Source organism: Pavona decussata, unplaced genomic scaffold, assembly GCF_977016875.1.
Source record: "Pavona decussata unplaced genomic scaffold, jaPavDecu1.1 SCAFFOLD_55, whole genome shotgun sequence".
Classification (NCBI taxonomy): Eukaryota; Metazoa; Cnidaria; class Anthozoa; order Scleractinia; family Agariciidae; genus Pavona; species Pavona decussata.
Window position 1 is genome coordinate 28,587 of NW_028145477.1, and position 13,914 is coordinate 42,500.

At 40.4% G+C, this 13,914-nt stretch overlaps 2 protein-coding genes and 1 pseudogene across 3 annotated transcripts in view; 1 reads left to right on the forward strand and 2 right to left on the reverse strand.

Annotated features, from left to right (window-relative positions):
* The window catches only part of LOC146480095 (uncharacterized), a 129,110-nt pseudogene that overhangs the window by 19,048 nt on the left and 96,148 nt on the right, over positions 1-13,914 (reverse strand). The gene's annotated exons all lie outside the window — the stretch shown is intronic.
* On the forward strand, positions 1,183-4,140 carry LOC146480097 (uncharacterized). Its single transcript, XM_085109962.1, has 2 exons — positions 1,183-1,573; positions 2,412-4,140. Exons 1-2 carry the CDS (start codon positions 1,338-1,340, stop codon positions 3,772-3,774), a joined length of 1,599 nt encoding a protein of 532 aa, XP_084966088.1. The 5' UTR covers positions 1,183-1,337; the 3' UTR covers positions 3,775-4,140.
* On the reverse strand, positions 4,828-9,076 carry LOC146480098 (uncharacterized). The gene is made up of 4 exons (XM_085110055.1): positions 8,443-9,076; positions 7,338-7,982; positions 6,910-7,177; positions 4,828-6,460 (listed from the first exon to the last, which is right to left on the reverse strand). Exons 1-4 carry the CDS (start codon positions 8,842-8,844, stop codon positions 5,235-5,237), a joined length of 2,541 nt encoding a protein of 846 aa, XP_084966181.1. The 5' UTR covers positions 8,845-9,076; the 3' UTR covers positions 4,828-5,234.

Consider the following 13,914-nt stretch of genomic DNA (forward strand, 5'->3'; position numbering starts at 1 on the left):
CTCAAGAATTCGGAAAGGGAGGAGACCGATTTAAGCTTATTTTTTCGAATCGCCATAACTCGGGCGAAATTCAATTAAAAAGCTTCAGTTTTCGTATCTGAGCTAGGATTTCTATATCTAACCAAACATCGCGAAAATTCCGTCGAAACATTCGATAAACCTACATTTTCGGCGAGCGAAATTTACAGCTTGAACGCATCGCTTTCACACCTGGTGACGGAAATGACGTACCCAATCTCATTACCAGAGTCTGCGTTACGCTTATCCATTGATCAGGTCATATGCGCATGCCCTAAAGTCTGTTGACTCTGTGGTTTTTGCCCGTGCTTTTCCGTTGCATACGTCTTGAGATCGGATCTTCATCCATTCAAAATACTGGTCTGTTTGGTCCGATAACTGCCAACCGAGCCCAGAAGTGAATTTTGGCAGGTCTTCCCATCTTATAACATCAGCTGAGTGTGACTGCTGGGGATCGTTCGAGTTCAACTTTAGAACTGGATACAGCCACGATCGGCAACCGTTGACTCTCCTTTGTACTCTAGTCGCATCTGGAAAGACCTCCTTTAAGATCACTCCCATTTCAGATGCTGGTAAATCTATATTTTCCTTCTCCGGATATTTGTTTTTGTAGTCCTCTAGAATGGCTTTCATTGGCGTGAAGGACTGATAATCTCTTATGTAATTCATCGAAAGCCTGCAAATAAAGTTGACATGGCCGTTTTTAAAAACCTAAAGAAATCAATGCGCGTTCAAACATTCCATAATCTTACCATTTAAAAACAAAAGCGTGCTTTTCCCTGCCAGATAATTTAGCTTGTTTCCTCTCTGGCGGATTTTCTTGTTGTGGAGCGGACCTTTTCGATGAATAATTCTCCATGTTTAAATCTCCCTCCACAGTAGGCTCGATTACCAGCCGCTGTTCGGGAAAATGAGCCCGCACTCACCCCCCCCCCCCCCCCCCCCCGAAAAGACGGCTGGACGCGTGCGATTTTCTTTGTTGGTTTAAGCCAATCATGTTCTCACCTGCAGATTTTCGTCTGGCAAGGATTGTCGCATAATTTATCACATCAAACAGAGTTGTCAAAATGGCGGACGATGTCAATAAGATGAATTTGGCTTTCGAGCGAGTTTTAGAGTCCTTTAAACTTCAAAATTTAGAAGATTCTCAGCAAGAGGCACTGCGACACATAGTTAAAGGTCAAGATGTGTTCATTATTCAACCAACGGGGTCTGGAAAATCATTGATTTTTCAGTCCGCACCGATCGTTTTCGACACAGTGAGACCTTTGTCAAATGCGAAGTCGATCGCAATTGTGATTTCTCCTCTGCAATCTCTTATGCAAGACCAAGTGCGATACCTTAAGTCTGTGGGAATCAAGGCCGAGTTTATAGGGGACGAACAGGAGAGCGAAGAGGCGAAGCAAAGTGTGGAACGCGGGGAATGCCAAATCGAGTATGGCTCACCCGAGGCATTTTTATCTACAAAGAGATGGCGGGCAATGCTCAGCAACGATGCCTACAAAGAGAGATTGTGTTTGGTTGAAGTTGATGAAGCTCACTGCATTTCTCACTGGTAAGTCTATTGGCCTTTACGCGTTTCCCTCTTTATTTTGACCCTCGTCCTTATTTTTAAGACGTAAGCACTCTTTCAGAGACGGCGGAAATAGAGGCTAATTAAAGCGAAGCTATTCTTTATATTAACATGTGGACAAATTCTGATTGAAAACTGTGGAATATCTAGATGAAGAATACACTCTTACATGTAATCGATTTGCATTATATGATTCAATTTCAAAGTAGGATAAGATAATGTAGCTGTGCTGTATTTCTTTAAAGAAGATGTTATTTTGAGACATACATGTGATATATCACAACCAGTTGCGGTGCTAGAGATATTTCCTTTCCTAGGCATACATACAATCACGTGTATTAAATTAGTCTTCAGTTGTCTCTCTGGCATGTACGTGAAGTATGTGTTGTTGATAAAAATTACAGCTGAGAATAATTTTTTTTGGCCTAGGATTATTCCTAAGTTCCTGTGTCCTCTGGTTTTAAGTGTTTGAGATTATGAATACCTAGGGAAAGGAGGCAAAGGAAATGGCAAAGAAAACTAAGTAGAAATGGAAAATAAATGCTATCCACAACTTTAACTTAATCATGAGTGTACCTCAAAACTCTAAAAAAATATATATTTTATTTCATTTATGTCTTTATTGACTTACTTATTCCCCCCTGAAAATCATGGGAAATGGCATTTCAGAGGCCCTAAAAATAAAAAAAAAGATTTCAGAGAGCACACCCCTAGAGGCTTGTGTCTTCTGTGATTGTTTCACTACTCCTTCCTGTGCATACCTAACTGGAAAAACCACGCTACACCCCAGTTAACATGTTATTGTATGTTTCCATTTCAGGGGTTATGCAGTGAAGAGAGGAGAAATGGCTTTTAGAAAATGGTTTGGCCGGATCAACGAGATCCGCTCAATTGTCGGTAAAGTGCCCCTGATTGCACTGACTGCTACAGCGACCACTTCCACAAGACTCAAGATCATGCGGTCTCTTGAGATGAAAAGCCCAGCATTGATTATGGATAGCCCAAACAGAGAAAACATAAGTTATGCTGTTCAAGTTATCACCCCTGATCGTGCTCAAACATTCAAGGCATTAGTTGAAGAGTTACGGGAGCAAAAAGGATTAACTGAGAGGACAATTATATATTGCCAGACAATCAAAGTCACCACTTTTTTGTATTCTTTCTTCGTGTCAGAACTTGGTGATGACATGTACATTGACAATTCTGGTGACCCTAAGAAGAGGGCTGTGGAAATGTTCCACCGTAGAATTGATGATCTCAATAGAGATCATACTTTGGAGTCAATGGGGGAACCAAATGGCTCAGTCCGTGTCTTGATAGCCACCATTGCCTATGGTATGGGCATTGATTGCAAGAATGTCAAGACAGTTCAGCAATATGGCCCTTCTTACAACCTTGAAACGTATCTGCAAGAAAGCGGCAGGGCTGGTAGGTCAAACGATGAGATGTGCAAGTCTGTGGTTCTCTACTCAAGCCTTATGATGAAGCACTGTTCTGAGGAAATAAAAAGTTATGTGCGGGAAACATCTACATGCAGAAGGAAATTACTCCTTAAAAACTTTGATGTTGACCTCGAAAAATTGCCTTCAGCTGAACCAGCGCATAATTGTTGTGATTTTTGCAAGAAAAACTGTAAATGCCAGGGGGGCTGTTGTGATTTTGTTTTCTTTCAGTCACAGTTAACAGATATCCAAGAGGGACCAACCGATTGTATTTCTAGAGGAGTGAGTGATGCTCAGAGGGGTAATCTACGTCAAAAGTTGAATTACCTAAAGAAAGCCTTGAGAGGGCAATATTTGCGCAGAGTAAGACTTGAAAACGTGCCATTGTTTACTCCTGCAAAGTTGTATGGTGCATTTGGAGATCTGCATGTGGAACAGATTTGTACCAATTGTGAGAATATTTTCAGTGTCACTGACATTTTCAAATTTGTTGACATTTGGAATTTAAGTGAGGCCTTGGAAGTTTTGTTTACCTTTAGCCAAGTCTTCCATGATGTTGATGTGTGTGAACCTGTTGAAGAGCTTGAACACAGTGACACATCAGAGTTTGCTGATATGGATATTTTTGATTTTGACGTTGAGGATTCTGTCTTGGCTGGCATTCAAGAAGAAATGTTTTATACTACTGAGGATAGCCTTTTTGCGGCCAATGAAGAAGAGTCTGGCTCTGATGTTGAGTAAACTGAAGGTTTTGTTCAATCTGTTAACCCACAAATGTCATGATATTCTTTACATTTTTATATTTAGCTGTTAGGGATTACTGAAGCATTCAAAACAGTATCATGATGTCTGGTGTTCGTTTCCTTTTTTCTTAACCTGGACATGTACATGTTCTTTTGAGTAAGAAATCAGATTTTTAAAAAAAACCTTGGTTTAGTCAGAAAACTGGATCAGATTACTGTACATCAACTCACAAATATGCAAATTACTAATATTATTGTTATAGGCTCGATTTCCATGGTGTCGCAGGTCTGCCGGCTCATTATCCCTGCAAAGGTCAAAAGCCTTTTTAGGTTTTTTCAACAGTGAGATGATTTAGACATCCAATCCAAGCAGAATATACTTGTAATATTGTGGTATAGTTCATTAGGTACAAGATGGAAATGTGGCTGATCTAGTCTTGCTTGGAACTAGAGGCTGCAAAGTCTGTTGGGTAAACAGACTTGTTGTAAATAAACAGTGTTGTGAATGGTCTGTTGAAATATCCCATTTCTTATGTCAAAAAGCTGTTCATATCGGTTGTAAAATAAGCTCTTTAGAAAAATGTTTTAAATTATTGGGAAACAATATTCTTTATTGGGTGGTAAAGCTGTATCAGAATCAGTTTCATTGAAGTCTATGTTAACTTAAGCCTATACCGTAAAGCCTTGAGGGTATTGTACAGAGAATGTTCATTAAATTTAATTAACAATTGAAAATGTTTGCCTAATGCAGACAACCTACCATAAGAACAGGGTGCAAAGAAAGTCAGTTTTATGGCTTGCCATTCGAGTAAGTTGTCACCAGACTGTCCAGTATGTACTAACCCAAGAGTCCTTTTAAAAAGTGTCCCCCCCCCCCATACCCCCTTAATTTGTTTTTTTCTTTTTTTTTTTGATAAGCAGCATTGATTACAGTGCTTCTGAAATTTGGATTTTCCAAAAAACTTCACTTTCCCTTAAGAACAAAATCCACTAGCCTAGGGGTATCGGACACGACTTTCTTGGCATGCTGAAGAAGCCACTTAAAGTGCCCTAGTCAGCCACACCTTTGTTTCTGTTTATATGCGAAAGTTTGGCTATTATATGTTATTCGGAGCATGTCGAAATGAACGAAATTACTGTGAAACTACTAAAGATAATGAAACATACTTTCAGGAACACAACTTACAGTTAAGCAATAAGATTTCACTTCACCATGCAATATCAATAATTTCAATGGCATCGAAAATGGCGGAGGCTGACTAGGAACCTTTAACATATCGAGAAAAAAAAAAAAAAAAGAAAGATTTGTGTCCCATTGATAAAGCTTTCTGTAGAAAGGTACATTTTTAGTATTTTAGACAAAATGGCTGCCTTCAGTAGATTAGGCTCGATTACCAGCCGCTGTTGGGGAGATTTGCACATAGATTTGACTAAAATATGTAATTATTTTGTATGGATTTATCGCGTTCTTTTTCCAAGTCTGACATTTTTCTTATGCTCATTTATCCAAGAGAATAATCCCTTTGATTCTAGCAACTGGAGGTAGTCTCTTGGACAGTCTGGAAAGGAAAACATTGCTTCCCGGGTTGGCTGTTTACCAAATACATTCTGTTCATGAAGTGTTTGAACGACTTTCTTCAAGTCCTGCCCAACAGATTTCTTGGTATGTTCACCTGAGTTTTTCTTAACTTTCATCTCTAGGTCTAGGTGTTCCAAAAACACTTTGATGACAAAGAATGCCCTACAGATTCTACGAACACTAGCTTCACTGATATTAGCCCCCAGACCTCTAATCATATCTTTGATCAAACGATTGTCATGTTCCAAGGCTAGATCCATGGCAACATTACATCCTGGCTTGCCATGATTGATGACTGTTCTGTTACATTTAATCCTTTCTGCTTCTCTAGGACTGAGCAAAGCATACATTTGAAACATGTGGAACAAAGTCTCCAAAGCATACTTGGTGCTGCCACTGCCATCCTGTTTGAAATGTAAAAGGAACATCTTAATACATCTGATTATCGTTTCACCATCACCCTCTTTTACGGCATCCATGAAGTTCCGTAACAGTAAAGCCATGTTCATGAAGCCACAGTGATAGTCAAACATGTCATCTTTGGGTTTAGGATTTTGATCAGTAGGATCAGGCACAGTATTAACAAGTACTGGTTCCTCAGGAATGGTGGGTGGGGGGTCATGAGACAGTTCATGCCTCATCCTGTGGACTCCATCATGTTTGAATGAGCTTGAACACCCTGGGAATCTACAGGGGTACCTGCCATTTGGAAGTGTAGGCTGATTAGTTAGGGCTGTTTCCCATTCCTGTAGTGCTTGAATATTGTTGAAGTGATTTTCATAAAGAGTTCCATCAACTACATAGGTTTGAATGAATTCTTTGATCACTCTATAAAAAAAACGTTGGCGCACCACCTTGAGTCCTGTTGCTAATCCTGGGCTGATACTGTTCTTTGTGGGTGTGTCTTCTGTTGTTTCCATGCCAAAGAACTTAAGGGCTGCAGCAATGATACTTGCATCCAACACCAAATTAACAAATCGCTTACATGGAGCAGGTTTTTGCTGAGCATCACTGACTACATCACGCCAGTTCACAAGGTTTCTCAAAGCAAACAGCGAAGTCTTGTCAGATGCTGAGGAACCGCTGTAGTATCTAGAAAAATTAACTGGATAAAAGAAAAAAGGTGTGGCTAAATAAACTGTTTCATTTATATTCCAATGAAACATTCTCGAGAAATGTCACACAGGAGAGGTGGTTTCTCATAATAGTTCTCAAATGTAGTGATTTGACAGAAAAAAAAAAACTATTCTCATTAATTTTTCCTATTGACACACACTGTGACAGTGATGAGTTATTCCTCTCTGACTGCAGACTTTCATGAAACCAGGAAAACTGTACATAATGGAAATATTTCTGGAATGTTATTGTGCTGGAAGAAGAAAGTCAGTTAGGTGTGAGAGAATAAACTGCAAGCAGGAACGTTATTTATTTTGTGGTTTTGCTGCTAGTTTCTGTGTCCTAACACAATAAATATTCCTGAAATACTTCAAGTAGTCGTGGTTTTACTGGTTTGACTGTATGATGTGTCACGTGGTAATAATTTTTTTCAAAAACTTACCGATAGGAACTTGTTTTCATGATGCCAATCAGCAAGTTGAAAGAACAGGCCCTCCAATCTACGTGTTTTGATGTAGGCATTGCGGACAGAAAACTGTGCTTCCACCCCTCTCTCCATTGTTTTCTGGTCTCCAACAACAGGGACACGGTCAAACACCTCTTTTCCATCTTTGAGTACAACTGGCACCATGCCATGGAGTTCCCTTACAATATCGATTATGTCCTCTCCCAAATTTTCATCTTTAAAAATGACACCAAGATGAACCTAATGTGAAGAAAATGACGAAACTGATATTAGTTATTTTTTTTACTGTTTTTACTCATAATATTTTTTTATTGATAAATTCCAATGTCATGCATTTTTGAAGATCTAAGATAAGTAACTGGGTTAGTCTGAGTTACATCTGTAACAATAATAATCTTACTGTTTCTGTTTTATTCTTCATTTCATCTGAGTACTTATGTTTGATGTGTAAGGGTATGACATCTTTGAATATCTCAAAAGCACTGAAATTTTCCACCAGGACCCTACCAACGAGAACAGTGAAGTCAGACAGTAATAAATTCTGGTCATTAAAGCTGGGAAGGAAAGTGCTGTTTGGTACATCTTCAAGATCAGCTATTGGTGAATCATCTGCTAAATGGGTGGGGTTCACGCGGTCCAAGTACGCATTGTGATTACACCAGTGAAAATCTTTATTCTGGTCATCTGATGTCATATTTGAAGCAAGAACTTTAAGGTCCACATTATCCAGAACTAAGTTGAAGCTGCTAGGTCGATTTTCAAAAAGCTTCTTTTTTTCCACATTAATGCTGGACTGGGATACATTTGCTGCTGTAATCTGTTCTGCTACATTTGCACCTGCTGCAGCCAATTGGACCAATTCCTCTTTTGTCGTCTCAAGGTCACAACCTTCTTGTACAAGCTCAGAACATTTTTCAAGATGAGCAGTAATGTCACCTTTCCAGCTTTTAATAGGGAGATCAAAATCCTCTCCAAGAAGATCTAGGGCCTTGTTAATGCTTTTCGGGGACATTGTGACACCAAGTTTGTTGAGCCTAACAAGGGCCTGAAACATAAACCAAAAACACTTTTTTGGACTTGTTGCTCCAAATAACACATACCAACCCACTCCCTAGAGGGCATATTATTATTTGTTATTATTATTGTCATCATCATCATTATCATCATCATCATCATCATCATTTCAACTGTCACCCATCTAGAAATGAGCAGTTTCGCTTATAGCTTAGTAAAGTTTTAATATATTTTTGGCTTTTAAAAATTTCTTGAACTCGAAATTTGTAATGTATATAGATATTTTAGATAGCACAAACATAAACAAGACATTATGGACTCTAAAAGAAACCCAATAATTTACTTTTCTTTCAAAAACATGAAAAAACTCTAGAACAACAAATGCGCTACAGCATGTTCCTTGCCATATGGGTAATTACTAATATTGGTGACTGATAACGTACTGAAATAATGTTTATCATTCAAGTATGTCTAAAAACTGGTTATAGAACCACGACGAGGAAAACAAACAACTTTGTGCTTAACCGTTTCGAAGTCCCTCCCACCGTGAGAATGGTGCTGATGACATAAGGAACCAAGGTCATGCCTTTGTCGCGGTTTTTAAGCAAGACAGCGGCCGCAGTACAAATACCAGGGTACCTTTCAGTTGTTTCAGGGTCGCTGCTTTTAGAAAGTAACTTTGGATCGGCGGAAGCCAAGAGAAGACGATAAAATAGCGGCGACTTTTCACGAATTTCTTGTCCGATGGCACGCCAAGAGAAATTTAAAATGTTGTCCTTCGTTGCCGTTCTTAACAGCGTAGGGTTTGTCTTAGAACACAATCTCTTACATTCAATGTTCACATCAGAACAAAGACGATCTTCTACGCCTTGTCTTAGTGTAGCACTATCCATAACCACGTCTGCGATAGATTTGTAACCGCTTCCCCTGGCCAAAGCTTTTCCAAGCCGATGAAGATCCTGAGGCAACACTCTAATTTTTCTTCCGGATTCGTAAGTCACTATTGCCTGAAATTTTGAATGACACTGCCTTTATTATAATGCCTAAAACGGTTTGACCTGCACGTTCTATCAAAGCAATGTAAACGAACTAATTAAGTTTTAACACTTACCTGGACCTGACAAATATTTCCCTCGCAGTTGCCATCGGAAATGTTTCTTTCCAGCAAAGGTACAATTTGAAGAGGCTAAACCAATGGTAACTGTTCTGGATCGGGATTTGGTTTTGGTTGAATCTCTGCGAATGACAAGCACTTTGCAGTCTTTCCCCTTCCTTGATCCGTCACGTGGCGAAGCGATTTCGACGGCGCTGAGACACTTGGCGGAACACAACGTTTTGTTCGGTTGTTTGTTGTGAACTTTTCTTGCAATGATTGTTGAAGAGATTTTGCATCTTCAAGGATCTTTTCAAGGCGCTTTAGGTCTCGATAACAGCGTTCGTTACAGATGTAACTGTCCACATTTATACTTGACAGAGGAACATTCAATACGCTGGAAATTCGTTCTGGCAAATCAGAAACTTTTCCATTTAATTTGGTCCGCTTCCGAGAATCAGTCAGTTCGGACCCACAGAAGAAGCAACCACTATTCGAGTTAATTTTTTTCGGAGTATCGTCGCTTTTCCCTTTACCATCCATTCGAAGATTAAAGAAAGTTGACTACATGTATATGTCGCAAAATACAGAAATGTACCGTACAGTTTCGAAAGTCATTTGGGTGGGCACGGGAGCGCGACAGCGCGTGATGCAATTTCGCGCCAAATAAACAAGAAAATTGGAGTCTGGTTTCACTTCCAGTGACATCGGAGACGCATAAATTATCATTTTTTCAATTACGTCACAGACAAGGTCAACGGGTCACGCGTCCAGCCGTCTCTCTTCGGGGAGGATCACAGACCGGACCCGGGAGACGGCGGAAATCGAGCCTACCTCCACAGCTGATGTTTTGAATTTTGAATTAGTAATGGTTGATTGCACTTCCGTTTCCGGTAACTGTTCACTTCCGTCACCAGGTCATGCAGTATGTGAGAGATGACGGTTGTGCGGCGTGGAGATCATGTGATCGATCCCAGGTAACATTTTGGCGACCCCGCCAGGACGAACCGTTCTTGTGACGATCGATCGACGGCGCGATCATCGAACTCGAAGGAATGTGGTTTGTTTTCCTGATTGTGGCAGAATTTGTATGTTGTTGATCCTGTGACGGCTTTGGAGCTCGAAGAACTGCAACTTCAGGTTGAAGGAGGAATTCGTAAGCTCCCAATCTTGGAAATGGAGCAGTTAGCGGAGCACATTGGCTTGGAATCGAGTGAATACAAAGGTAAAACGAAGCTTGCCATGTCGCGGATCATTCGTGATAAATTTGAGGTTGAGATGGGCAAAACCGAAAACAAGATTGAATATCTTAAGGAACTCTGGAATTTTATTTCTGGGACTCCGCCATCGCTGGAAAAATCGTACAGCGTCGATGAGAACAAAGAATCGGTGCAAGCGAAAGTGGAATACGAAGCTCTACGTAAACAGTTCGATAAAATGATGGAGTCGTCTACGAAGGCTATAAAGGAGGCTTCAGTGAAACTCGAGGGCACGAAACCGACGTCCGCTCCATCTGCAAAAGCAAAGGAAGGTAACATAGTGTCACTTGTAGATGTAAAAACTGCTCTTCGGAGAGATTTTAAGATTATGGGTGTCATTGGAGGGGAGGAACAAAAGGACCGATTGTCCTTCGTAAGTTTAATGCGTCAGATTGATGCAGGGCTGGAGAAGAGGTACAAGGAACGCGAGTTATTAATGCTATTATTCGTGCCATCAGCCCTAGCCTTAAGCTGAGGTCCTACTTAGAAACTATGAAAGAAGTGACTTTGCCAAAATTAAGGCAAATTTTGAGGGCCCACTACAGACAGAAGTCAGGTACTGAACTGTTTCAAGAGCTCACAACTATGTATCAGTCACCGAGGGAAAGTCCCCAAGACTTTTTAGTCAGTGCACTTTCTATTGTTTCTAAGGACTGGATTGCTACGAACCTGCCTACAGCCGAGCCTCGTCAAATAGAGGAACTTCTAAGTGACCAAGGACTTGATTTTAAAGTAGCAAATGGTAGTAAAATCCCATACGAAGGCTGGATAAAAGTTTCCTTCAAACTCACGACCTCAGGTGACAAACATGGTATGGCAGTACCCTTCCTGATCTTCCTGATCAATTTGGACCACCCTATTGTTGGATACAACGTCATTGAAGAATTAGTGAAAGAATCTGGTAGTCACACACTTGACAGCCAGGAAGAGACATTAGTTAGTGCCCTTTGCTCGAGTTTTCCGAATGCAAAACAAGAGAATGTTGAAGCTTTGATTACACTCATTAGGACAACAACCCCAAGTGAACTGTGTAGTCTGAAAGTAACAAAGAGAGACGTGGTAGTTCCAAAGAATGAGACAGTGGTAGAAACGTGCTCAGCAAAGGTGGGCCTAACTGAATCAAGACTTCCAGTGTTGTTCGAACCGGACATTGAATCACCTTGGCCGTCAGGTCTTGAGGTCCCAGAAACACTAGTGACACTCAGGGGTGGTACTTCATCACGTGTTGCCATTCGGGTGACAAACAACACAGAGCATGATATCACCTTGAGAGACAGGACAGTGTTAGGAAAACTTCAGCAAGTTAAATCTGTTACACCACTCGAGGTGAAATTGAGAGAGGAGGTAGAAAGTACAGAGGACCCTGTCCTTCATGCAAACGAGTTGACGGTCGAGGGGAAACAGCAGCTAAAGCAACCTGTACATGTCTTGCAGCAATGCCGAAGTGAGACTACAGGTCCACCGCCAGATGTTGACTTGGGAGACCTGTCAGAAGATCAGAAATTAGCAGTGATTAACATGTTAAGAGAAGAAGCAGACTCGTTCTCAAAAAATGATGATGACATATGGTGCCCGGAAGGTCTAGAGCTCAAGATTAATCTGTCAGACACTCGTCCTGTCCAGAAAAAGTACACAGCCATTCCAAAGCCCTTGTACCCAGAAGTTAAACAATATGTGGGGGATCCTCTCAATCGTGGATGGGTTCGGAAGTCTCATTTAGCACACTCGTCGCCAGTGGTATGTGTTCGGAAAAGAGACGGGTCTTTGAGACTATGTGTGGACTTTCGTTAGCTGACAAACAACCATCGAAAACCTAGGAGGAAACAAGTGGTTCTCACTCTTGGACCAAGACAAGGCTTATCACCAGGGATTTGTCAGTCCTCAGTGCCAACACATGACCGCATTTGTAACACCTTGGGGTCTCTACGAGTGGGTCCGGATCCCACTCGGATTGAGGAACGCACCAGCTGAATTTCAAAGATACATGGAGAAATGTCTAGAAGGACTCAGAGACAACATTTGTGTGCCTTATCTTGACGACATAATTGTCTTTAGTCAGACTTTTGATGAACATGTAGAAAATGTACGAAGTGTTTTGCGGAGGCTGCGTTCACACGGGATAAAGCTTAAAGCCAAGAAGTGCAAGTTGTTTAAGAAAGAAGTCAATTACCTAGGAAGGATTGTCTCTGCTGATGGATATCGAGTTGACCCATCAAACATCAAAGCAGTGCTTGTCCTGAAGGAAACCAAACCAAAAACTCTTGGAGACGTATGAAAACTCTTGGGCTTGCTTGGATACTACCGAAAATACATCCAAGATTTCTTCAGAATTGCACAACCGCTGTTCAAACTCCTGAAAACACCGGAGGTTAACGGCAACAGACCTTTAACAGGAACGACAAGACATGGTCAGAAGAGAAATGGGACGCAAGCCCAATCCAATTATGCTATCAGTCGGACACAGGAACACCAGGGAGTACTAGAGAGACTTTGGGAATGTCTTGTGAACCCACTGATCCTCGGTTATCCAGATTATAGTCTTCCATTTGTTCTACACACTGACTCTTCAAACAGCGGTCTTGGTGCTGAACTTTATCAGCGTCAGTCAGGAATCATGCGTGTAATAAGATATGGATCCAGGACTATTTCCCCAGCTAAGAGAAATTATCACCTTCACTCTGTGTCACAAAATTCATATTATTCATGTTTTTGTTGTTTTCATTTCATGTTTGCATTTTCATGTTTCGTGTTTGCATGTAGAAATTTAGTCGTTTCTTTTTCATTATCTAAATTCGTTAGGTTTATTGTTAATTATTTGTAGTCTTAATTCGTCGTATTTTTATCAGTCAAAAAATGTCACTAGTATATTAGTAGTTATTGTCTTAGAAAATGGTGTGTAGTATTGTAAATTTCAATGTAATCTAATTAACTATTATTATTCCCGTTACCGTATATTTTGTATCTTATTGTGTAATCAGCATTTATTGTACATATTGTAGTTAGCGTTTTCTGGAATCTTCTTTGTAATGTCGTAATTGTGTACAGTATTTAAATAGAGGTCAAGGTTGTTGTTGTGTAGTTGGTTGTTATTCTTGGAAGGAGAAAAAGGACAGAGAAGTAAGAAGAAGTAAGGAGAAGCAAAAGTTTGTATTGCAAGGTCGAAGGCGAAATTGTTCAAGTCACTGTCAAGAGCCATTGGCAGGAGCCGGCCGTGTTTTCCTTGACATAAACCCTTTTGTCAGCGGCGGCGAGTGAACAAGATTTCAAGGCGTGTGCATAGAAAATAAAACTGAGTGCGGCGGAGTCAAACAAGACGGGAACAAAGAAGAGAAAAGGCGCCAGAAGAGAAGAAGCAGAGGTTTGTGTGAACGGTTGTTGGTGCGGTTTGTTTATGCGAGTGGTTGAAGTAGCAATTTGTTTGTGCCTGGAGAAGACTTCAAGAACAAGGAAGGACTGAACTGAACTGAAATAAGTAATTTAGTTTAAGATAATTAATTAGGTTAAGAAAGTTTTTTTTTACGTTACCGTTTATTGTGTTTACTACGCGTTTATGTATACTAAATTAATTAAATTTGTTGTATTACTTAGTCTTGTATTACTTAGTGGGTTTG

Excerpts from the sequence above, each read along its gene's own strand:
- LOC146480097 (XM_085109962.1), top strand. The coding sequence starts at position 1,338 with ATGCAAGACCAAGTGCGATACCTTAAGTCTGTGGGAATCAAGGCCGAG. Across the intron at positions 1,574-2,411 it reads GCTCACTGCATTTCTCACTG|GGGTTATGCAGTGAAGAGAG; the intron begins GTAAGTCTATTG and ends TTTCCATTTCAG.
- LOC146480098 (XM_085110055.1), bottom strand. The coding sequence starts at position 8,844 with ATGGATAGTGCTACACTAAGACAAGGCGTAGAAGATCGTCTTTGTTCT. Across the intron at positions 7,983-8,442 it reads TGTTTGTTTTCCTCGTCGTG|GCCCTTGTTAGGCTCAACAA; the intron begins GTTCTATAACCA and ends TTTATGTTTCAG. Across the intron at positions 7,178-7,337 it reads TGAAGAATAAAACAGAAACA|GTTCATCTTGGTGTCATTTT; the intron begins GTAAGATTATTA and ends TCTTCACATTAG.